The 26,100-nt window shown below is 38.7% G+C and overlaps 2 protein-coding genes across 3 annotated transcripts; both read left to right on the top strand.

Moving 5' to 3' along the window:
• The first annotated feature begins 2,623 nt into the window (after positions 1-2,623).
• On the top strand, positions 2,624-10,883 carry podxl2 (podocalyxin-like 2). The gene is made up of 9 exons (XM_042494237.1): positions 2,624-2,855; positions 3,438-3,620; positions 4,588-4,841; positions 4,927-5,001; positions 7,014-7,170; positions 7,989-8,050; positions 9,090-9,269; positions 9,969-10,127; positions 10,283-10,883. The coding sequence occupies exons 1-9, from the start codon at positions 2,624-2,626 to the stop codon at positions 10,340-10,342; spliced, it is 1,362 nt and encodes a 453-aa protein (XP_042350171.1). The 3' UTR covers positions 10,343-10,883.
• Positions 10,884-15,546: 4,663 nt separating this feature from the next.
• LOC121961112 (bladder cancer associated protein) lies at positions 15,547-19,029 on the top strand. 2 transcript variants are annotated; one of them, XM_042510978.1, is made up of 2 exons: positions 15,547-15,651; positions 17,601-19,029. In XM_042510978.1, exon 2 carries the CDS (start codon positions 17,829-17,831, stop codon positions 18,090-18,092), a length of 264 nt encoding a protein of 87 aa, XP_042366912.1. In that variant the 5' UTR covers positions 15,547-15,651; positions 17,601-17,828; the 3' UTR covers positions 18,093-19,029. The 2 variants fall into 2 exon arrangements, with proteins under 2 accessions (XP_042366912.1, XP_042366920.1); XM_042510986.1 differs by having other exon boundaries at positions 15,558-15,646.
• The last annotated feature ends 7,071 nt before the right edge of the window (positions 19,030-26,100 follow it).

Raw genomic sequence — 26,100 nt, 5'->3', positions numbered from 1 at the left:
ACCCTTACATATTAGCTTTGTACATTGTAATGTAGCATAAGGCACATGTTTTTATGTTTTTTACATTCTTTAGACATTCAGCATATTTGAAATATTTTATATTTTTAAATATTTTACATACTGGTGGAAAAGTTGTAGCATAATGCATACTTTATTTTTATTTTCTAAACCCTTACATATCAGTTTTGTACATTGTAATGTAGCATAGGCCCATATTTTTATATTTTTTACACTCTTTAGACAATCAGCATATTTTACACATTTTAAATTTTTTATGTTTTACAAACTGGTGGAAAAATTGTAGTGTAATGCACATACTTTTTTGTTTTTCTAAACTCTACTATATTAGTTTTTTACATTGTAATGTAATTTACACTCTGTTAATGCGTATTTTATAATTTTTAATATTTTACATACTGGTTGAAAAATTGATGCATAATGCACATATATGTATTATATATTTTTACTTACTTTTTGTTTTCAAGCTTTGTGTTGCTCTTTCTATTATTCTCCACGCTTTACATCAGAGCAACTGTAACAGATGACAAATTCCCATCTTTAATCAATAAAGTATTCTGATTCTGAATAACAAAAACTAACTGAAACAATTTTATGCATATAAAAAAATATTAATTAAAAATATGTATGCAATGTCTTAAGTTTTATGTCAAGTTGGTGAAAATCTTTACTGATACTTAGATGTCTACATGACTGTGAGTCTGGTACTTTTACGAAGAGTTGTGTTTCTACTGTAAGACGTATCTGAGCTTCTCAAATCTTATGTCTGACAAACACCTCCTGTGTGATAAATTAAAAAACTAAGACCGAAACTAATAAAAACTAAACTCAACAGAAATGTGCAAACCCACTCTGCAAACAAACTAAATAAAAGAATTAAATAAAAAATAAAAACTGATAAAAATACAAAACTAAAAAAACTTTGGAAGCGTTCATGATTTTTCTTCCAGGTGGATCACTGCTGTGTTTGAAGGTTCAAGGCAGCATAAAAATGAGGAATAATCGGCCGCAGTCAGACTTTAATTAGATTGCAGTAAATCAGACGTAATCCAGGGCTCACCTACTAATCTTGTGTTAAATAATTTAATTAGTCTTTAGCTCCTTGATGGGATTAGTGGTGTCTCTCGGCCCACATTGACTGGGCAAAGTGGGACAGCTGGAAGCGTTCATGATTTTTCTTCCAGGTGGATCACTGCTGTGTTTGAAGGTTCAAGGCAGCATAAAAATGAGGAATAATCGGCCGCAGTCAGACTTTAATTAGATTGCAGTAAATCAGACGTAATCCAGGGCTCACCTACTAATCTTGTGTTAAATAATTTAATTAGTCTTTAGCTCCTTGATGGGATTAGTGGTGTCTCTCGGCCCACATTGACTGGGCAAAGTGGGACAGCTGACACAGCAAAGACGGTGTTGGTGAAGGCTGTTTTTTTAATTAAACCTTCTTTCTACAAATTAATGGCAGCATACAAATAAATTATTTTAATACGAATTGATAATTTGCTCATGTTGTTACATCTGCCAGTATCGTCTTCACCGCAGTGATTATCAGGAGTATTACTGCTCCTATAGTTTTCTGTTACTACTTATTATAATACACAGTATAACCATCTTCATTAACTGCTGGTACTATGACAAATATTTCTACTATTGTATTACCAATATCATCTTTGTTACTACAGCTGCTACCTGCAATATAACTAAAGGGTAAAAAAAGTCATGAAAAACCTGGAGAAGTCATGGAATTTGCAAATAACCACTGCCAAGTGTTGGACGACTCAATATACCCTGGAGGTTTTGGAAAAGTCATGGAATTTTATTTCACAGATCTGTATAATAACAAGTGATGTTTTTGAAGGAATTTGAATATTTTAAAGTCAGTGAAAAATTCTGTTTTTACAGTTTCTGGTTATGATAAATGGTATAATTGTCTTAAAAAATCACCATATTTTTCAAAGTAAAAAAAAAATGGGTTTTTTTGTTTTTTAAATCACCATTTCTTTTAAAGAAAACATACCTCCCAAACCAAAACTTTTTAAAGAAAAAAATTCCAAATGTTTTCTTTCAAAATAGCCCAAAAATTAAGCGGAAAAAATTGCCAAATTAAAACAAATTAGAAAAAATTGCCCAAAATATTTAAAGAATTAAAAAAAAAACAGATGAGGAGTATGGCTGGACATATAAGTGAATGTAAGATCTTACCATTACAATTTTATGGTTTATCCTTCTTTTCTTATTCTTTTTTTTAAGATCCATTTTTGATTATTTAATATGTTGTTTTTGTTATTGTTTGCTTGAATTTCATTTAAATTGGTTAAAAAGTGCTATATATTTGATTGACTGATTGAATAAGTCAAATTTACGGACATTTATTATTAAAGATGTGTATGAACCCTGTTACTACAAATATCGATTGTCAGTTATTGCAATTAAAAATGTCTTAAATCTGCCTTATGCTGCAGGAACCCTGCGTTAGAGTTTGGGACAATATAGAACTTAAAAAAATGACGGGAACTTCAGCTCCTTCAGTCCTCACTGATAAATGACACCTTTTAACTTTCACCACCACAAACGTTTCTGTATGACTTGAGCGTCTTCCTTTAACGGGATGTTCACCGTACAGGTGGGTCCTCTAGAGAGAGAGCTGTGGGAGGCGGAGGGCGAAGAAGTCGGTCAGTCCAGCGGGTATGGAGTCTTTCACTCCTCCGTCACTACAGCGGACACTGCGTCCACTGCTGCTCCCGCTCCCACCGCGGCTGCTGGAGACGCTGCTGCAGGGACCGCCACCCCTGAGACCGACACTGGCACAGACTTTGGGCTGCTGGGAAGTTACACAAAAGGTATTAAAATGAAAAATATGTATTGTTTGAGCTTGTTTGATTTTGTTTTAGATACCTCAACAACCAAACTTATCAAAAAATGAAGAATGAAAAGCGTGTAAAATGCGCCAAACAGCTCCTAAGGGTGAATGAAGGAAGGGAAGTTTAATATGCTATGCATTTAGTTAAAAAGTCTGTTTTTACACTTTCTTAGTCTGGCTTTCATCATTTGTGTGGTATGAGGCAGTTCAGTGTGACTAAATTTAGGTGTGAAACTCTTGATGAATCACGGCTGTGTGTGTAAAATGTTTGTACGCACGATTCAAGCATAGATTGTTTGTGAATGAGCCCAAAAAAACTGTAATAATTTTGAGTCAGTGATGAGTCTTTGATCTGAAATGATTCAAATCAGCAAAGTGACTCATGATTTCCGCCTCTGTTATTAGCATCCCTGCAGACTTTCTGTCTGGTTTAACCAAATCTGCCAGAATCACAACTGAACGAAATCCAAACCAAAACTCACATTTTCTGTTTTACTGTTAATGTTTCATGAGAAAAATGCAGAGGATAAGACAAAGACGTCCCTTTGGTTTGCCTCTGCAGATGAGACAGAGGAGGAAGAGACAGAGAGGGAGGAGGCGGAGGAAGAAACGGGTCTGGCACACAAAGGCGAATTTACCCAGAATCCCACTGTGGCAGAGGTTGGCGTGGCTCCCAGCAGAGAGCCCCTGCAGCCCAGCGTGGAGGAAGAGGAGGAGCTGGAGGAGGAACAACATGAGTTAGAGGGTGAGAAGTGTTAACTCTCTACAGATATTATTTTGATTTCTTGTATAAAAATAACTCGTATTTACTGAAACTGTCAATACGTCCTGACAGAAGAACATGAGACAGAGACGCTTTCACCAAACAGGTCGGTTTGGTTCAGTTCAGTGCAGTACCCTTTTTTCTATTTTTTTAACAATAATTTTAAGTTTTGTGGGTGATTTCTTTAAAATAATTTTTGGGTGATGTTTTTTCCTTTAAAAATATTTTTAATTTTTTTTTTTAACTTTTATTTATTTTATTGTTTTTCTGGTTTTGCTGTGTTTTTTCTGTTTTTTTAATTATTTTATTTTTTTTCCTGCATTGGGTACATTGACTTTTAATATTTGAAGTACTTTTTTTCTATTTATCTTTTCTATTTCCTTTTTTTCTGAGTGTTTTTTTTTTTTTCTGTATAATTTTCAGGGTTTTTTGAGTGTTTTTTATTGTTTTTTAATAAGTTTTTAGATTTTTCTGCATTGCATAGTTTTACTTTTAATACTCAAAGTACCTTTTCTTAAATACACTTACTTTCTTTTTAAACAAGAGTGTCATCAGCAAGTGAAATAAAGAACAATAGAAAACCAAGACAGGACGAAGACGAGACAAAACAGCCTGCTCTTTTTTACTCTAAAAAAATTTCACCCTGCAGCTCCGTTCTGTGGATGATTTCGCTCTGAATCACGGGTAAACGAGGAAATACTACAAGTTCTGCAGAGCAGTTAGTGACAACAACCCAGCCAGTAAGAGTACTGTCAGTACACAGAACTAGGGTCGAGGTACATGTTTGTAGCAGTTATTATTGGTATTATGAAGGTACAAAACCGAAAGCTTTTAGTTGAAACGCAGCGATAGCTTGTGAAAAAATCAGGTTCCCCCTCCTCTGTGTGCTGTGAAAGGCATTTGCTAGAATATCTGCATCATAAAATTAGTGTTTTGGTCTCCGCTCAAGGGGGCAGACTGCAGGACACGAGTGAAGAGGAGGAGGAGAAATGGAGAAAGATGGAGGACGAAGAGGGAAAAAGAGTCAAGCTAATCGTCCCGCTCACCACTGACCCCTCCCCCACCATCGACTTCTCCGACCTGTCCTGGGATCGGCTGGAGAAGACCACGCCCCTGCAGATCCAGGGGTCAGAGGTCAGGGGAGGCGGGGTCACAAAGTTCTCCTTACCGGAGGGGGATATCAGGGAGATGAAGAAGTCACAGGTACATGTAAACCTGTTTTTGTGGCGTTAACATTTATTAAATATTGACGTTACTGTTCTGACTCTACCTGACTCGAATCTTTCAGGTGGTGTGTGTCGACTGGAGCGAACTGGCCGGACGTGGATATGTCATCCTCTACATGACGCAAAACTTGAACTGTGTAAGTACAAAGATTCAAACTGAAGGTGCATTAAAGGGAAACTTCGCCAATTTTCAACCAGATTTGTATCAAAACAGGGTCGGTATTATGTGTAGATGAACTGTAGTAAACAGTGATGCACGATAATTATTATTTCAACCGATACTGAGAATATCCAGCTTCTCGTGGCCAATAAGATGCTGATAACCGATAACCGATGCGTCCAGCGTGTCCTCTCATCATGTCCTCTCATCATGTCCCCGTCACACACACGGAGCAGGAGGAGGGAGGGGGGAGACGGCGGCCGCTGACACCGGTGTTCAGCAGTTACTGTAAGCAGCGAGCACGCTAATAAATGACAGTATCAGGGCCGGATCGAGACATTTTGGAGCCCTAGAAGAGATTGGAATCACCTGTTGGACAATGAGAGCGAAGTGGACATTCGGAGACGCCAGCAGAGAAAGAGAGCGGAGTGGACAAGAGACACCGGCAGAGACACCGGCGACCAATGAGAGCGGAGCGGACAATCGGAGACACCTGCAGATAATGAGAGACACCAGCGGAGACACCAGCGACAAATGAGATCGGAGCGGGCATTCAGAGACAACGGAGGAGACACCTGCGGAGAATGAGGGCGGAGCTCTTATGAATCTAAATAAGTCGCTAAATGTTTCTCCTGCTGCTGAGAGGCTCCGAAAAGCCACTAAATAGCGATAAAGTCGGCACGTTAGCTGTCCTCTCCTCCCGTCACCCTGGGACCTTAGATGGTCTTGTTTGTTTGTTTTTGGACGTGGAAATGTTGGTTTATTGCATAACATCCGTAACAGTGTCCCCTGCACTACAGTGAAAACACAGATTGACGGAAAATGTCGTCAATGGCGGGGAAAGAGTTAAAAAAGAAAACGAAACAACGGGGGAAACTCTGCTGCTGACTGAAAATGCGGTGTGTGTAGTACTGGCGGAGAGAAACCATGGCAACACGGGCCAAATCAAAGCTAATTATGCTTATTATTATCGGTTCTATTTATCGGACAAAAGTATTATTATCGAATTACTGGTATGACGTCTTAAGTCCCATTATCAGTCGATAATTATCATGCATCCCTAATAGTGAACTTTACTCCATCTAACCAGTGCCTAGGACACATTTTAGGACAGAAATAGTGTTTCACTGGCTCTTTCGGGCTGTTAGGCTGTACTTCTGCATTTTTGTATTGCCTGCTGACCACGGACTCAAAGAGCAAACAAAGAGCGGAGAGCAGATCAAGAGACACATCCGCCCCTCTTTCTCATCCTGAAATCAAGCAGTAAAACCAGGCAGTATTAATCAAAATTCACTTCTCTCCTAAATTGTTTTTAGAAACATATTTTAACGCTGTAATGGCAAGAGTTTTTGAACAGGAAGTGGGCACCACAGTGCTTCCCGCACAGTAAAAACAGAGGCAGAAAAAACTGAGATCAAACTGTTAAACTGCTGCATTAATGTGTAAATCCCAACACGGATGGAGCCACAACTGCAGTTCGTCTTGTCTCCTTTGAAACAAGTTGACTTTTACATCAGGGATACTCAACTTGCTTTGCTTGGGGGCCACTTTTGGACGTTGCTGGTTTAGCTAGGACCTCTATTTGGGGGTGTGGAGGATCCTCAACTGGGATTTTTTTTTCATAAACAAGCTTTATTTTGATGCTGTTTTATGCACTCTGGCACCTCATGTATACTAAAAGTACAAAAACAGTTCAAAGTGTGATTCAGGTTATTTTTATTGTGAATTAGAAAATGGTTTGGGGCCACCTGGCACCCTAGAGGGTCCCAGATTTGTCCCCCAAGCCATAGGTTGAGTATTACTGCTTTACATGGTAGGCTCCAATCTGTGAATTAATTTTTGTATTCAAAACCAATTGCGTGTGTGAGTATGAGAGAGAAAATGATGAAAAACTTTTTAATATCTGCAGTGATATCAAGTGGTAACAGCAATGTGTGTGTGTGTGTGTGTGTGTGTGTGTTTGTGTGTGTGTGTGTGTGTGTGTGACAGGAGGATTTTCGTGTGGACGAGGGTGTGCGGCTGTTGAAGATCATGGAGGAGGTGTTTGCTCGAAGAATGAACAGCCCTGAGGGATCGTGGGTACTTTACCTGAGCAAGCCGACACACCAGCAACACCAGCTGATGTTGAACGTGGCGTCTGAGCACGGTACACACACACACACACACACACACACACACACACGCACTTCTTTTGTAAAAGGAGAAAAGTAGAAAACTAGACTTCTGCTCCTCCTCTTGGTTTTGTTTTTAGGTTTTAGAAAATCTCGGATTTAGGGATTTTTCTATAATTCTCGTGGCATTTCTAGTATTTTAAGATGTTTCTAGGACTGAAGGGTGCTTCTAGAGTTTTATGACATTCCTAGGGTTTAGGGACTTCTCGGGTTTGAGGACGTTTCTTGAATTTTAGGACATTTCTCCTCCAGTTTTTGATCAACAGGCTCTATTTTAAAGCAGTTTTTATGCACTCTGGTACCTTTTGAATACTAAAGTAGAAAAAAACAATTTCCATTGTGAATCATTTTAATTTTATAATGAATGGTTGGAAGGGGGCCACCCGGCACAGTATTGGGGGCCAGATTTGGCCCACAGGCGGTAACTTTATGATCACTGGTGCATTTTTAAATTCTGCCTTTATCGGATTTTTGCCTCCCTTAGCTTTAAGCTAACTAAATTTGTAACTTGAATACTCACTTTAACCTTGATTAAAGACTTCACTCTGCAGTTTAGTGTTGGATCCCTATGTCTTATATATATAATATATATATAAAAATGATTGTTTGACGTTACAAAAAATCCTGTCAAATTGCGTCAGTTAATACAGGCTCACTGGCTCAGGTCTAAATGGTGCTTTGAGAATGTCTTTACACACACATGCACACATTCACACACTTACTAACACACTCACTGACTGTGTTGGCTTTTAGGATGGTGTTAACATCGTTTCACATGTTTTGTGTCTTCCAGGTGTGATCGATGCCAAAGATGTGATGAGCATGCTGGGAGAGATCAGGAAGAGTTTAAATGAGGTACCCTGACCATTTTTATTGATTTATGTATTTTACAATGTTATCGTGTATCTACTGATGTTACAGCATCCATCATAACTAAAGTATCTGCTCATTTTAAACACATTGTGATTTATTTTATTTTTTTTACCTGTTCATTTATGTAGAATTTAGGTTTTAATCAGACTCACACTCAAGGAATTTGCTTTTGTATCTTGGTGCGTCAATGAAGTCATAGAAAATAAAAAACAAATATTGTATAACGAAAGTCAATAATCATAAATATGAAGTAGAAATATTAATAATAAAAAATACTGGCAAATATGTGAAATATATGTTTTTAAAATGGAAAGAGCTTTTTTACAGTATATAGTATAAAAAAATATGTGCATTGTGCAGAGCTCTTAATCCAAGAAATATGGTCTAATGTCACATATTGATTCAGATGTAGAGGCTTTAATATTTCTCCCCGTAGAAAAAACGGACAGATTTCTTCCTCAGTTTAAAATATTTTTAGAAACATTAGCAAGAGGTAAAAATTTTCCAGCTTTAAACAAAAGTAGCAGCAGTATTTAAAATGCTCTATTAGCTGTAAAACAACTGCAGAAGCTAATACTTTGTAAGTAATACTGTACAAATTTTAAGAAACCACCTTTGCTCATCAACACACACATAAAACAAGTTTCTGAAAATGTGTGTGCCTGTTGTTTTGTGATTAATCCGTGAATCTTTTTTCTAGTAGCATTTTCCATAAAGTGCCGTTCAAAGTGCTTTGCAGAATACTGACAAGCCGATGACATGACAGAAAAAAACGTAAACAGTAAAAACAACCAAAAAGACACCAGCAAGGCATGTGAGACAACAAAAGTGATTTAAATGTAATAAAATCTATTTAAAGCTATAATAACAGAAATAGTAGTAAAACAGAGTGACATAACTAGACTAAAAATGTGATCAATTAAAAATGCAAAACAAATGACAATGAAAAAAAAGACAGATCATGTTATTGTTCGTGTCCAGTTTAGGAGATTTTGTGATTTTGCGTGTATTTTTTCGTCAGGTGGGTATCCAGGACTACAGTGCAGCCAGCAGCTGCAAGTCTCGTCCCAGTCAAACACGCAGCGACTACGGCAAGCTGTTTGTGGTTCTGGTGATCATCGGCTCCGTCTGCATGGTCATCATCACGTCTGGATTCATTTACATCTGCTGGCAAAGACGACTGCCTGCAACCAAGACGACGGTCAGTCAGCATCCAACGCTGAAATGAATGCTATGTAATACTTTTGGTACTTTCAGGTTATTTTCTGGAAATACTTTTGGTCTTGAGTAAGACAGGGTTTCCACAGTCATGGAAAACAAAGTATGCATGAATGGATTTTGTATTTACTTTACTGCTGATTTGACAATTTCTTTTCTTGAAACTGTTTTGGGGATTTTTATAGAAAATTTACTTTTTTGGGGGGGTATTTTTTTCTTTTAAAAAACTTTAAAAATGTTGGCTTTTTTTTATGAATTTGAAAACTAGTTTGGAAAAGCATGTTTTCTTAAATTGCCATTTGAATTGAATTGAAGTGAATTTCTTAGCTTTAAATTTATTGGACCACGTTTTGGAAGGTATGTTTTCTTTTTTAAAAAAGACGCATTTTATCACAGCCAGAAACTATAAAAACAGAAATTATTGTTGAGTTTACATGTTTCAGAAGGTCCTTTAACACATCATGAAGGATGCTGAAAATATGTTTGAATAGAGTTTGAATGTTATATGTTTAAATAATGCTGGGCAAGTGGTATAAGAAAAAAAGGGGGCCTTGAAAAGTCATGGAAAAGTTTTGAAACACACACACACACTGTACACACCTGTCCTCACTGTCACGTAACGCTCACATAAAGACAGAAAAGGGGTTTCTGTAATTTTCAGCACTTGTTTTTCTCCTCGCAGTTCCGCGCTGAGGAACTTCACTTTGTGGAGAACGGTTGCCACGACAACCCCATGCTGGACGTGACCAATGACAAGCCTGAGATGCAGGAGAAGAAGCCAACGACCAATGGGCTTGCAGGAGGAGGAGAAGGAGGCGGGGAGGAGAGCAGTCGCTGGCAGGTGATTGGATGACTCATAGATGAGTAAATGCATGAATGAGTCCTGGAAAAGCTTGAAAGGTTTAGTGGATAAACAGTCTGCTGTCTGGTTTATTTTGGCAAAACTATTTTTATTCTGCTTGTCAAACAGCATGAAGTCTCTCTTGTTTTTTTCAGGTGTTTGTCAATCAGGCAGCGACTGAGGAGGAAGAAGAGGAGCAGGACACACATCTCTGATGGACGAAGGGGAAGAGGAGACAGGTTGTGATGGACAGATGATAAGTGGTGCCTAGAGGGAATAAAAAGGCGGTAGAGAAAACTGAAGAGAAAAGAGGAGAAAGAGGGGAACAAATAGAGGGGAGAGAGAGGAAGAAGTTGATGGGAGTTAAAAGCCTGAATTAGATGTTCTCAAGTCAGGAGATTAGGAGGAGGTCAGCAGGAGGAGTCACCGACATCTTCATGGATATCAGACATTTTATATTCAAATTTGAATTAATGGAAATACAGTAAATATCTCTTAAATATGTCCTCCTTTTGAAAGAAAGTTGGACTACTGATTTGGAAATCTTCAAATCCCTGCTTGATGTAAGATAACGTCATTATCTGTTTAGCGTGCCTTATGCTTTTAACTTTTTGCACCTTGCCGTGACAAACAAAACATAAAACTAGTGACAAAAATCGTTCAGTAAAGCACCTTTTTCCACCTTTAACGTTTGAATGTAAAGGTGAATGCTGAAATCCTAGAAAAATCCTAGAAAAATCCTAAAATCTGAGAAACATGCTCAAATCGATCAATCCTAGAAATGTGCTAAAGTTCTAAAAACGTCCTTAAACCCTAGAAATGTCCTAAAATCCCACAAATGTCCTAAAATCCTAGAAACATCCTAAGGTAGTGAGAGACATCCTTAAATCCTGGAAACATGCAAAAAAGTTTAAAAACATCCTTAAACACTAGATATGTCTTAAAATCCTGGAAATGTACTGAAATTCAAAAAATTTTCTAAAATTCGAGAAATGTCCTAAAATACGAGAAGAATATTAATATCTTAAAAAATGTCCTAAAATCCTAGAAATGTTCTAAAATCTTAGAAACGTACTTAATTTCAAAAAACACACCAAAATCCCAGAAATGTCCTAAAATCCCAAAAAAGGCCTAAAATGCCAGAATCCAGCTGCTCCGACTGGCCTCCTTGCATTTTGCAAAAGTGGCCTCCAAGCAGAGCAAGTCGAGTATCCCTGCCCTAAAAGACAATAAATCTTCCGAAAAGTTCAGTGGTTTCACCTCGACGTCTGACTCCAGAGACAACAGCGACTCCTCCTCGCTCCTCCTCACTGAACAGGAAGTACAGCCCGTAGCAACTTTGAACGTAAGGTTTTGGCACTTTATCGATTCCTCTTGGAAATGGCGACTATCATCATTGAAATGCTGCATCATGTTAAACGTATTACATACCGTGACAGAAATATCTCTGTTTTTCTCATAGGAATGGTTGTAACTGCTGAGGATGTTTTCTGCTCACTCTACAACCAGTCACGTGATCGCTGTGTCCTGTCAGCCTAATCTGCTTTTTTTTCTCAATAGCGCTGGAATGGCTGCTGTGCGCTCTGGGCTAACTCTTGAGGCGATGACACATGGGCAACATTTAGGGGCCGAAAGCATGAAAAAAAAAAATCTATTTACAGTGTTGAAGTCACCAAACCCCAAGTCGAGCCCCAAGTCTTCGATGTTTTAATGATAAATGTTTGAGTCATCAAACGCATGTCTGAGGGTCATGTTCGAGTCGCTGTGATCAAGTCACTATAATCACGTCCGAATCACTATGGTCATGTTCGAGTCGCTGTGATCAAGTCACGATGATCATGTCTAAATCACTACTGCTTCCCAGTCGTGTCCAAGTCAAGAAAGTTGACACAAAAGGTACAAGAAATAGTAAAACAATGGCATTACCACTATGACGTGTGTTTGACTTTCAAGTCTATGTCTCAATCACTACGGTCACGTCCAAGTCACATTTGAGTCACTGTGATCAAGTCTGAAAGAATATATTCATACCTTCCTGAAATGTCATCGGGGTAAATGGTATATGACGGTATAAGTGTGTGGCAGTAATTCAACCCCCACACCCGGATGGACAGAAACACACAAAATGTTAAAAAAGGTAATATTATCACACCTATTTTTTCTTAGTAAACAAAGAAACACAACTGTACACCTTTTGAATTAAATTTTTCTCTGTCACAGAAGACCGACGAGGCTTAATTTTCTTGTTAAATCATCATAAAAAACGCTTCTTTAAAGCTCAACAGAAACAAAATAAGCTAGCAGTTGGCGGTTCTACTTTGCGCTGACACACCATAGAAGAACACCATGTGCGGTCTGCGGCGGTGACTTCACTGTTTTCACAGGATCTCAGGATTGCCAATTTACACAGCGACAGAAGGAGTTGCATTTTCGAAAGATTACAATCTAGTAACCAGTTTCAAAAGCTTGCGTTTTCAGGCCCCCAAAACGCTGTTGTCAAGTGAATGAAAGGTCAGACTGCAACAAAAGTTATCGTGTCATGCAAGAACCACTGCGGTGTACACAGCCCCTAAAACTCACCCAAACCATCGTGGTTACTCTTGCTAGTAATCTAGTTAGTAAATCCACTGATCCAGTAATCATCAGCTCCGAAACTGAATCATTTATTCACCGAGTTAGATGTAAAAAAACCATTGTTTTATTCACCACAGTCTCTCTCTGCCGTTGCTGGCCGCCGGCTGTTTACAGATCTGTAACTCCTCCCTCCACCACTAGGTGTCTCTATGTCTTTCAGCTTAGCTGCCTGTTAACACCAGTAGAGACTTCAGACTGAGCTCTGGTGGTGCATGCTGTGCACTGAATACAGTGGTTTTAATAGAAAAGCGCCTATATGATGTTTTTTTTAGGATTTCTAAATATCCTGGTATCCTTAACACTGCAATACCACCCAAACCTAATAGATCTTGCAGGGTCACTATTAACAAGACTAAAACTAGATTCCTTTAGAGATTATTTCCCACATGACGATGTTCGAGGAGATCCAAAGCCAGTATACTGTTGTGAATGTTTTTGGGCATACAGTTGTAAGATCCAGACAAATGATTGTAAAGTAGATGACTTTAAAGTACTCAAAAAGTAATCCAAAAGTATTTAGAATACGTGACTTGGTTTGAGGTTGAGAATTATTTTTTGGGGAATATACTCGGTCATCTGTGGTGGAATACATTTTAAAAGTAACCCTCTCATCACTGTGTACGAGTTATGATGTTCATGTTGGAGTGACTGTGGTCGAGACTGACGAACCAACATTTAAGTCCAAATTAACTCTTTAGTCATCAAGAGTCGGACTTGTACCGGACTTGAAAACGTGCAGCACATACAGTAATTAAACATATCAGATGGACGGAAATCGTTTGCGATATTTCTGTCTGATTCTCCGACTCGAGTCACTGTTCAGTTAACTGTAATGGAGATGGAGACAATTACTAACTGCTGTTCAACGTTGTTTTTTATGTTTTTGTTCCTGCAGTTTTTGGTCTCCGTTCCTGTTACCGGTAGTATTGCCCATCTGCATTTCATCAAGATGTTGCCTGTGTTTCAGCTCTTTTACTCTGACTTTTCTCGATGTAACAATACTGTATATGGCTTCACTATAAACTACGCTGATTGATATGCACTTTGTCAGCTAAGCAGGATTCACGGAGCGTTCAGGACACGCAGGAACTCACAACTGTCCTTCCTGAATGACTCCCTGCAATGTAGATTATCTGTTTCGAAGAGCACAAGATACCGGCGGGACAACAGTCCTCTCGTCCTCCCTGGACGACAGAATAGACGAGCATGTAGCTTTCAGCACTGCAGCAAGCACCAATATAACAAAACATACAGCTTCTGTTGCTTTTGTTTGCTGAAACCCCGAATGAGAGAGTTTGGAGATTAATTTTGTTGCTTTTTGTTGTGAGAAATCAACTGAACGCTTAACAGATTCTGATGATTTAAATTTTCCCTGATTGTTTTCTTTTCAGAATCTGACAGCAGCCTCATGTGTGTTTGCATTTGTTCGCGGTGCTAGTGCAAGTCGATTAGCATTCAGTTGTAGCAAAAAACAAGTGACCCTTTGTCTGTATAAAAAAGTTAGTCTCCTGGTAAGAATTTAAACCAGGTAGACGTTATTTTGAGTTTATATTCATCCACCCCAGGTATTTTATTTCAGTTAATTTATTTACACTTTTTGTATGTCTGTTTATATGCATTTTTATCATGTACTGTATAATTTTCTTGGTTGTCTGTGTAATAAGTTAAATATGAGAAATAAAGTTTGGAGAAAAGGTGATTTCTTGTCATTTCTTGTTCAAACAACCTTGAACTATCTTGAAAATTGGGTCTAGAAAAAAAAAGAATGGATAGATGATTTCTTTGTTTGGGGTCTGCATTTTAATATACATTTTGGCCGAATCACAATGAAGATTCCCGTGTCACAATCTTCTTTTAAAGGTCTCATATTATGCGAACTTTCAGGTTCTTACCTGGATTTAGGGTTTCTATATGAATGTTTACATACATTAATTTTCAAAAAACAAATTATTTATGTTATTATGTCAGGCTGAATTGACATGTATATACACTCTGTCTGAAATGCCTCATTTTAGCGTCGTTCCCTTAAATCAGTGACGTTCAATTTACAACCCATGGGCCAAATCCGGCTCCTAAAGTCCTAAAGTCCAGGAAAGTTTGAGTCCCTATTGTGAAAGTATCAAAACACTAAATCCATAGTGAAATGCACATTGTCCTTATTTTAGGAACTGCGTCTTGAAACAAGTCATTAGGACTTTGTGAAGTTGTGATGTCACAACTCTACTATACAAAGTTAGAAACTGCCTCTATTTATGTATATATACAATAGTTGTGTAGTTTGTACTGCATCGTTTTTGTCTTTGTTTCCCAATTTCTCAATATGTTTAAGTCATGTATAAAATAATAATAAGGATTTTTCTTAGATTTTGGGTCGTTTCTAGGATGTTTCTTGGACTTGAGGCATTTTATAGCATTGTAGTTCAGACTTTACTGTGATTTTTCATACATTTCAAGGATTTTAGGACATTCTCATATTTTTGTGATTTTCAAGGATTTTAGGCCATTTTTAAGATTTTCGGACATTAGTGGCTTAGCTAGGACCTCTGGGGGTCGCTGGGGATCTTCCACTGGCACTTTTTGGATAAACAAGCTCTATTTTGATGCTTTTTTAGTTACTCCTGCACCGTATGTATACTAAAAGCACAAAAACAATTCCCAGTGTGAATCACTTGGAGGGCTAGATTTGGCCCGCGGGCCGCAAGTTGAAGATCACTATTAAAGTGATGTTAATTGTATTCAGGCAGACCTCAGTCGTCTAAACTTCTTTGCTTTTGGGTCCTTCGAGCTAATGCTAACAGTTGCTAAACGGCTGTTGTGTACGCAGTCAGCAGTGGAGACACAAACGGTGTTGATGGTTCCCTCTGCTAAGAATGAACCCAAAAAACGTCAGGTTTGTTCAATTTCTTTTACAAAAACATTCAAACGCGGACAACAACTGTTAAAATATACGCCAGCGCGTGTCACTTTTATAGCTAGCTGCTTTGTTTACGCTACAATAAATTAGCGAAACCTTTTGTTTTTAAGCTAACCTCGCTAGCTTGTGCTTCAGGCTGCGGGTAAGATGCCAAACTGCCGCTCCACGTTGGCGGTTTGTTGTGGCCTCGCGTCTGACTAAGAAAACGTGATGACTGAAATGTTAACAGTCTGTGACAAACCCCGCAGAAATTATTTGGTCCTGAATTATTTCTGCGGTTACTTTTAGAGCTGGCTCACGCTGCTAGCTAATGTTACCGCCCACTGTGATGGCTAATATGGAAGAGGATAGTGGCATAGACTGTTTTAAATATTAAAAATAGTTTAAAATAATAATATTTGGTGTACTTGATGTGTACCGAAACAACGAACGCCTTCATCAGACTCTAAAACTAGTTTGTGTGACATCTCATGATGTGTTTATTTTCAATTGCAAGCCTGGCAACAGTTAAATTAGTAGATTTTTGAACGTGGTTTGGTTTAACAGTTCTACTTCTACATCGGATAATGGGCTGGCGTTAGTTAATTTCCCTGTCAACTACTGTTAAGGTTGGTCAGTAAAGGTGATGACACTAATTTGTATAAATAAATGACCAAACCTTGTATCGTTATTTTTTCAAACGTAGATGTTTGGTAACATCACGTAAGCATGAGTAAAATAACGTCAGCTAACCAGGTCACAACTGCCAGTATGTTTAACAACTGGCCGTTTGCAAATAAACCTACATAGAAAGTTAATCTTAGTTAATTTTAGCAACATGATTGTGTTGAAAAGTTATGTAAACATAAGTTAGTCAGTGAATGCTGCTAGCAGCTGTGACTGTCAGCAGCTCTGCTTTTGTCCTTCATCCAGCCGCAGCCAGTTTTCATGTTGAAACCAGCTGCTTTAATCTCTGTGCAGACTCTGACCACCGTTAAAGTGAACTGTTTTGCTTCATTAGGTTCAATTTGTCTCATTAATGTGCGTTGACACTTTTATAAAAGCCATCACACATTCGCATAATAGCATGGGGTTGCTTAGTGCGTAGCTAGTTAATATTAGCCGAGCGGCTTAGCTACGTGTATCAGGCCCATACAAGGAAGTTACTCATGGAAATTGTTGGCTAAATGTTTATTTTACTCATTAACATGGGTTGGGACACGGATTAGTCACGTCTTGGTTAATATGTAAAGTAATGGCGTTCACTGTAGCTGCCAAACAACTTCGTAACAACTGAAATCTGATACATTATACTGACTAACTTGCATGGCAGGAGAACTCTATCCTTTCAATGTAATGGTCTATTAATAGTTCAGAATTTTGATCGTTTCCTCTAAAGCAGTGATACTCAACCTATGGCCTGTGGGCCAAATCTGCCCCCTGATAGGGTGCTGGGTGGCCTCACAACCTTTTTTTTTTTTTACTTCTCAATAAAAATAAAGCAATTCATACTGGGATTTGTTTTTGCACTGTTAGTATATTAAGGTGCCCGAATGCATTAAATAGAATCGAAATACAGCTTGTTTTTTTAAAAAAGTGCCAGCAGAGGATCCCCCACACCTCTTGACCAAGGTCCTAGCTAAGCTCCCAATGTCCTAAAATCCTAGAAATGTCCTAAAATGCTAAAAACATCCTAAAATCCTATAAACTTCCTAAAATCCTATAAACTTCCTAAAATCCTAGAAATGTCCTACAATCTTTTAAATGTCTTAAAATGTGGAAAATGTTCGAAAATCCCAATAGTATCCTTAAATCCTACAAACATGTATGAGGCTGCTGCAACTGGCCCCTGGTCTCCTGTCATTTTGCCAAAGTGCCCCCCAAGCAATGCAGGCTGAGTATCTCAGCCTTAAACTCTTTCCTTCTCTGTCCTCTGCTGTCTCCAGGGATGACCTGACGACGAAACATCTGGCCTCTGTCACCTGTTCCTCCACCACCCCTCCTCTGTCGGACAGGACGACCCTCCTGCATCTTTTCGTCCGCTAAGGTCTGTTTCCCCACACCTCAAGTCTGCTGCCGCATCCTCTTTCTCCAGAGACCTCAAGCAACCCGGGTTTGAGCTGTACCAGCCTCCACAGAGACTCCGTGCCAACGCGCTTTGTAAAACAGAGACAATGTATTGCTTACAGTGGCTTCTTCCTGTGCTGCTCATCCCCAAACCGCTGAACCCCGCGCTGTGGTTCAACCACTCCATGTTCATGGGCTTCTACCTGCTCAGCTTCCTGCTGGAGAGAAAGCCCTGCACCATCTGTGCCTTGGTCTTCCTGGCTGCCCTCTTCCTCATCTGCTACAGCTGCTGGGGCAACTGCTTCCTCTACCACTGCCAGGACGCCGCCCTGCCGGACGCCGCTCACGACCCAGCGATTGTTGGGACCTAGGAGAGAGAAAGCAGGGACTTGAAAGGGGGGACGGGGAGTGCGTAGGGTGATAAGGCATTGCTGGAGAATGATACTGCCATGCTGTAAGAGGGGACACTTTGGGGGTGGGAGAGCGAAGGACTGCTGCAGGGGAACGCCGCAAATAAAGAGGCCAAAGGCGGCGTTGAGGAGGCGAAGAGCCAGTTTTGGAGGTTTATGGGGGGGCTGTTTTGCCATGCTGTAAAGAAAGACAGACTTGAATTTGAGGTGGTGGGAGGAGAGGAGGGGGGAGGAGACGCTGTGTATACTTTTAGGAAGGGAAGGAGGGACATCTAATTGTGAAAAGCGAAGGGAAGGACATGTGAACTTCAGGGAAGAAGAATTTCACTTTCTACAGCTTTTCATTCCAGCATCCGAATGAAAATTTGTTGATATATCCACCACGTATGACATAAAGTGACAACAATGATTCAGTATTCTGGTTCCTTTCTCTCCCTCTGGCTTGTTTACTTCCAACATTGCTCTAGAGAGATGCCACTTTCTCCAAAAACCTGTTGGGTTTTTAGAACAGAAATAATCACCTCAAACTGCCAAAACTCACGCAATCCTGCTGAAAGCTCCAGAAGGAGTTGGATGTTACACAGGCAGCCGCGCTTGCTTCCCAGTCCCGCACCAATGCAGTTGACAAACTTTAAAGCCGGGTAGTGTTAAAGAATAGTTGACATGTTTGTCCCCAAGCTCTAGAGGAAAGGGCAACATGCCTTTTCACAGTCCAACCTGACCAAACTCCGACGCCACTTTGGCTCTGCACACGTAACGCTATCCTCAGCCAGGAGAGCACACAGACACTGGACAATCAATAACTATGCTGTGAATAATTCCTCTCTGCCGCATCGTCACACAAACACACCTCTGAGGGTGTAATAATGCTGAGAAACGGTCCCGTTGTTATTACCCACTCTGCTCTGCAGCTGCTCCTCTCCTTGTCTTCCTCGTCTCCTCTTCCTCCTTTTGCCTCGGAGTGAATGTGCCCAACAGCCAGACTCATGATCTTTTTTTCTCGTTTTTTGTTTGTTTGTTGTTTTTTCTTGTGCATGGGTTGCCGTTATTTTTTTCTCCAAACATTAAGTTCACACACATTTTAATTCATAAAACAAAATGCTGAAAGTTTCCAAAGGGTAGAGTAATCTGGATGTGTGAGGAGGAGTGTGTGTCGGGTGTATGAAAGACAATTTGTGTTATGTGCGATAGGTGTGTATTTTGTTTTTGTGTTCATGACATGCTGATAAGCGTAAAGAAATGTGGCGATACATGAGGTGACGTAACGGTAGATGGTCAGTATTTTCAGTATCAATAAGCAATACTGGTTGAGGAAATGATATCGGATCTTTACTGACTGAGTTTATTGGTAATCAAAAGGGCAACGCTGTCATTAAGTTTCCTTGTGTATCACTGCTGTAAGTGTTATGTTTAGCTGTCAGACACAAGGTGTTTATACTGTGTACCTATTGGTGTGAGTGTGTGTGAGTGTGTGTGGCCTCCTGTCGCAGTGCTGAACATGCTCACTGCTACATCATTGCTTTGGTTTTTAATTTAAATAAAGTTTTTCCTCTCAACGTGTTAAATCGCGTGGAAATGAGTGTGATATTAAGCCTTAAAAAAGGTACTATTGATGAAAATGTTTGATTTTGAAGTTTGTGTTGAACTTATTTACTTAATATACTTAATTAACTTAATATTATTCTCTGGGATTTGTTAGATTGTATTCAGAGTACATCCTGACTTTTTGTCATGCTTAACCCTTTGAAAACCTCTATCAACACCATTTTTCTTAATATTTAAACCTTTGAACCCTGAGTGAATTGGTTCTATTTCTTTTTGAAACGCAGGGGTAAAAGCAATGAGCTTGTGGTAAGAAGTCTTCCACAAATTGTAAAAATATATATATACATATATTAGGCTAGGAGAAATTATCTAGGGGAAAAAAAGATACATATTTAAAATGATAGAATTATTATTTTTAAGCACCTTTATAGGTCTTTCCCTTGTTTGTTTGGTTGTTTTTTTTCACTTTTTTCCATCTAAGTTTCAGGTACTTTTCTTGTACTTTTTACTTATCTCTTGTTATTTTTTTACTCCTTGTTTGTTTTTCAAAGCGTTAATCCTCCTGCAGAAAAAAAGTATGACAAAGACACAAGATGGGTATATTATGCGTAAGATACACTGGTTAATGAGACTATTTTACAAAGTATGCTGTCTTTATCAACCTCACCCTCTTTGTGCATTTTTAATTTTTTCCAGTAGGTGATGCTGATGAAAATCCAGAAGAAGCACCTTCTGCGGCTGATCTGCTGTCGTAACTTCAAGGTAGTGAGGGTGCCATAACCACCTCCAGTCGTTACATTTTCACAGCTGTGTTTTCTTGATAGCGAACTACAAATAAATTGTGCATTTCTCGAAAAGTCAGAAAAAGGCCTTTGTAGGTATTAAGGTGTAAGTCTTAAAATGAATATTAAATATTGTCTTTTACCAGCTGTTAGTTATATGTTAAATACCTTTAAAATAAAAGTGATGTTTTCAGTTGGTACCATCAGACCTGAAGCATCATCTCAGAGAAAAACTTTATTTGGAAATAATAGATCCATCCATTTATCTAGAAAGTGCTTGAAAAACAAAGACTGTATAAAAGTGAAGAATTTTAGACCATGTCATCCCTACTTGTTTATTTACTTTGGGTGCTATAACTGTGAAACTGTTTGATTTCCTCAGAAAACACCAAAATTACCTAAATTGTAAGAAAAAGAGGGCCCAGCAAAATATATCTAAAACCATAATATTATTTATATTTAAAAAAATAAACACAAATTTTTCTTGTTTTTTGTTCTTTTCGAGGTTTTTTTGTGTGTGCATATTTTCTTGTATTTTTTTTTTTTTTTGCTCATTTTTGGGCCATGTCTTGTTAAGTTAAATTTGTTTGATTTAATTATTTATTTTTAAATAAATCAAACAAATTTGCTCAGGCTTCAAAGGGTTTAATTGTATAAGTGTTGAATTTAAAAGGTCTTAAAAAGTCTTAAATTGAACTTGGTGTAACTTGCACAAACCCTGTCTACATAGTCGAAAGTATAGTAGAAATTTGAAAATCATGGTATCTTGACAGCAGTGGCAGTTGAGCACAGGTGTAAAGCTAATTAAAAAATGTTGGCGGATCAAAGAAATGTAAAACGGTAAACTAGAGCGAGATGTGGGTGTCAGATGATGCAATTGAAGTGCAAGCCGAGCAAACAACCTGCTCCGTTTTCCCCACTGAGTTTAACATCATCATTCACCTCCTCCTAATTGATATTTTTTCATCCTGTGAACCAGCTGAGAAAGTCTCCCGTGTTTATGAAACATGAAAAGGGTTTATTGCAAATACAGCTCTGGATGTTACCATCGCTTCTTTTGAGAAACTCAGAGCCAAGATAACCTTTGTGCATCAGTATGTCTTCTGCTTTTGTGGTTTGTTTAATTTGAGATTTTAAAATCAAAAACTGTTCTAATTACTTAACACCATAATTGTAAGCTTCTCATCACATAAATTGTTGGAATGGAAATGAATATTTTCCTTCATAGTTAATTGATAAAAGTCCCAGGTAGCTCACTGCAGTTATTTAACCCTTAGGGACTGTTTGGCGCATTGTATGTGCTTTTCATTCTTCTTTTAAATAATTTTGGCTGTGTTTTTTGGTGATTTTCCCCCAATTTTTATTTATTTTATAAAAGAAATCTTCAAAACAATTTTGGAGTTCTTTTTTTTTTTTCAATGAAAATGGATTTAGAGAGCATGTTTTAGAGACAGCAAGCTCAATTTGCGGCAGCGGCACCTAACTGTGGCACCTCGTGTGGCACCCCCAGATGCCGCAGCTAGGTGCCGCTAGCAGTCGCAGCAGATGCCACTGGTTGCCGAGACGTGCCGGGAGGTGCCAGGAGGTGCCAGTGTGTGTGCCGCGGTTTGGCGGTTTTTAATATAGCCTACTCACAAAATTAATATATTACAAGGTGACAAATTATCTGCAGCAGCAGAAAAAGAGGGACAGCAAGCTCAATTTGCGGCAGCGGCACCTAACTGTGGCACCTCCTGTGGCACCCCCAGATGCCGCAGCTAGGTGACGCTAGCAGTCGCAGCAGTCGCAACAGATGCCACTGGTTGCCGAGACGTGCCGGGAGGTGCCAGGAGGTGCCACACGAGGTGCCAGTGTTTGTGCCACTGCTTGCCAGGAGGTGCCGCGAGGTGCCAGTGCTTGTGCCACGGTTTGGCGGAGGTGCCGGAGGTGCCAGTGCGTGTGCCGCGGTTTGGCGGAGGTGCCGCGAGGTTCCAGTGCTTGTGCCGCGGTTTGGCGGAGGTGCCGGGAGGTGCCAGTGCGTGTGCCGCGGTGTGGCGGAGGTGCCGGGAGGTGCCAGTGCGTGTGCCGCGGTTTGGCGGAGGTGCCGGGGGGTGCCAGTGCTTGTGCCACTGCTTGCCAGGAGGTGCCGCGAGGTGCCAGTGCTTGTGCCGGTGCCACTGGCACCTCCCGGCACCTCCTGGCAAGCAATGGCACACACACTGGCACCTCGCGGCACCTCCTGGCAAGCAATGGCACAAGCACTGGCACCTGCCAACACGAGGTGCCACAGTTAGGTGCTGCTGCCCGCAAATTGAGCCCCTGCTGATGTTTTATTTTAAAAGTTTTTTGTTTTCTTTTTTTATTATTGGCATTTTTTTAACTTAAAAATGTTTGTCAATTTTACATAAAACTGTAAAATTTGGCGAGTTTTTTTTCCTTACATTTTTTAAAGGCATGTTTTCTGTAAAAATCACCAAAATGACACAATTTGTCATGTCCAGAAAATGTAAAAGCAGAAATTATTATTGAGTTTTTTTATAATGTAATACGTCAAGTGGGCCAAGAAAAACAAAATTTTAGTCCTTGAAAAGTCATGAAAATGTTTTATGTTTTTTTCACTTTAAAATTGTGTCTATGACCATGTGTTTTAACCCTGCTTAGTGCTCAGAAATATATTATAATTACTTCCTTATCGTACACATTTCTGTAGGCAATATACATCCCGGCGATTTGTAGTTCTTTATGATTGTGAATATGATTTGTTCTCTGGAGATGTCAATCATGTATGTTGGCCAGTCAAAAGTCTGCAATATCGGTGTGGGCGGGGTTAACCTTTTGCCTTGGCAGTTTAAAAATGTTTGTGAACTAGCTAACGTTAGCTGAAGCTGCTCCGGAGTCCGGACTTGATTTTCAGACTTTGTGGTGAGATTGACAAAAATCAGCCACTACTTTTTATGATTAACCCGTGAAAGGAAGTATCCACAGTAAGATATCTAAATAAAACCTCGGTTGGACGCGAAATATGAACTTTGATGAAGCTAACAGGAGAAGGAACCGCCGAGTTGACCGCCGCCGCCATGACGCCCAGGCTCGGCTTTACCGTCAGCGATTCTCAGTTTTACGCCGGAAAATCGGAAAATGTCACCCGTGCTGCGATAATAAGATCAATGCCCAACGTCCAGTGACATCTTGTAGTGTGTGGATCGTTTTCTACAACAAACTGGATTAAAACGCGTCACCATTGAAGAACTTTACAGTCAGATTCATCATCTCAACGTCAAGCTACCTGAATAACATGGTGTACAGTAGCAGTGTCTCCAACAAGCCACCCAAAGGTAAGACCAAACTCTACTTTCATGCCCGCCGTTGCTGTTAAATGACAATAAATACCGTAGTCATGTAACGAATGTTATACTGTAAGTTTTGAGAAAGTCCTGCTGTTGTTTGGCGTTGCATTTTGAGTAAATAACCTTTGAAACCAGAGGAGATTGGCTTGATTTCTTCCAGAAACATGGAGAGAGGGCAATTAGCAACTTAACTAGAAATAATGACAAATTTTTAATAAAAAGTTACAAAAATGGTGAAAATAAGCTCTAAAACAGTAAAATAAAAAAAAAAAAGAAATAATAATAATAAATATAAAGTATTATTTTAAACAATTCGGTATAATTTAACTAGTCTTCTCTAATCTTTGCATCTCTTGTCTGTGCTTTTAATGATATTCATTTACAAATTGCAAAACATTTGGTAATTAATCTTACCTAGTTTATCTTTTTATTAAAAATCTGTCCTTTATAAGGTCTAATATTTTATTGCTCTGTAGAGCACTTTAATTTGCCCTGTTGTATGACGTGCTATACAAATCAAGATGCCTTGACAGTACATATGTATTTTTTTCTGTGACCTAATTTTAAAAATATAATTATAATAATTGTAAAAATAATTTTCCTGACATTTTACCCTAGTTTTTATTTTTAATGTATTAATTTTTATAATTCCTACAGTTTTTTTTCTCTGTCGCTCTCCAATTTTCTTGTCACCTTTTTATTTTTATTTTTTGCAATTTGCAGCATATATGCCAAGTTGCTGATTGCCTGTTTTGAAATAAATCAAACCACTTTGCTCAGGTTTCACAGATTTAAATGCATGTGAAAGGTGTCTTAACGAAGCACAAGAAAAATGATGTCTGTCCAGGTTTCAAAGGGTTAACATTCTTTTGTGGCCTATCCATTTTTAGAGGCCTGCCCAAATGTTTTTTTGTTCTGACTACACCCCTGCCCTGCTCTCTAAAAATACCCTATTTATTTTACGATGTTATTGTAAGTGTTACTGATGAGAACACAAGCGGCCTGAGAAATGCCAAACTGAAATATCACATACAGAGTTTGTACCGTCATGAAAAACCTGTAAAAGTCATGGAATTTGCAAATAACAATTTCCAGGCCTGTAAAAGTTAAGGACAGTTAAATATACCCAGAAAGTTTGTAAAAAGTCATGCAGTTTTGTTTCACAAATCTTTATAATAACACACGATCTGTTCAAGGAATGTTAGGAATTTTAAATTCAATAATCATTTCTGTTTTTACAGTTTCTGGCTGGGATAAATGGTATAATTTCCTTGAAAAATCACCAATATTCAATTTTTTTTCCCCAAAGAAATAAAAAAGCCTATTTTTTACCAATAAAGAATATTGCTGGCCGTTTCAGAGAATGTTTGGTCTTTTAAATTTGCCTCAAAGTCAAAGTCAAAAATCATTAAAGTTTATTGGTAAATGTGTATTAATCAGTCACAAAACAGATCAGCAGAAACATGTGCAAGGTAACCACTGTGGTGTTTTTACCCCAAAACAACACATAACAGGTGTTTTAAGGCATGTGAATTTGCAGATGATTGACCAAACATGTTATGAAACAAAAGAGAGATTGCTTTGAGATTTAGTACAGTGACTCATTTTCCCAGAATCCCCATGAGTTTTCTTGACCACCATGAGGCCGACATTTATGGTTTTCAGTGAGATATGTTGAAATGTGTCCTCATGTCCTGACTTCCTTTACCCTCCTGTGATCACACTCCTGTGATCTTCATTGTCTTACAAATTTCCCTCGGCTCTACATCCATCTGTTACTTCCTTTTCTTGTCTTTTTCTTCCCATGCAACTTTAAAAACAGTTCTGGGTGAAAACTTTAAAGTGCCAAACAGATCAACTGTGTTCTCAGTGTCTCTCAGCTGATCAGTTTGTCAGTATTACTGAACTAAAGCAACACAATTTAACTGTAAAAAGTGTCAATTTGTTTTAACTTAAAAAAGTTTGTGTCCAGGCTGCCTTAAAAATGTAATTTGACTGGAGGATATATGTTGAGGTAATTTTGTAATGATTAAACTTATCTTCTCAAATTCAGTTAACTTAGAAATTAATGTCAGCCCAGACACTGACTTATTTTTAAATTAAAACATTTTTTTTCTTTTTACAGTGTGGTGTTCAGTCTTTATTCTGAGAAATTTTACAATGTCGCATCTATCCCGAAAAAAACTAGGAACAATAACATGGTTAAAAATGTAAATGACTTTGCTTTTTTTGATCGTCTATTCTGACTTTTTAGTTAATTCATGACGCATCTACAATTTACTGCATTAAAGTATTATGTCATGTGTTTGTAGTGAT

The sequence above is a fragment of the Plectropomus leopardus genome, chromosome 2 (assembly GCF_008729295.1).
Source record: "Plectropomus leopardus isolate mb chromosome 2, YSFRI_Pleo_2.0, whole genome shotgun sequence".
NCBI classification, from domain to species: domain Eukaryota; kingdom Metazoa; phylum Chordata; class Actinopteri; order Perciformes; family Serranidae; genus Plectropomus; species Plectropomus leopardus.
This window is presented reverse-complemented; position numbering and strand designations above follow the sequence as displayed.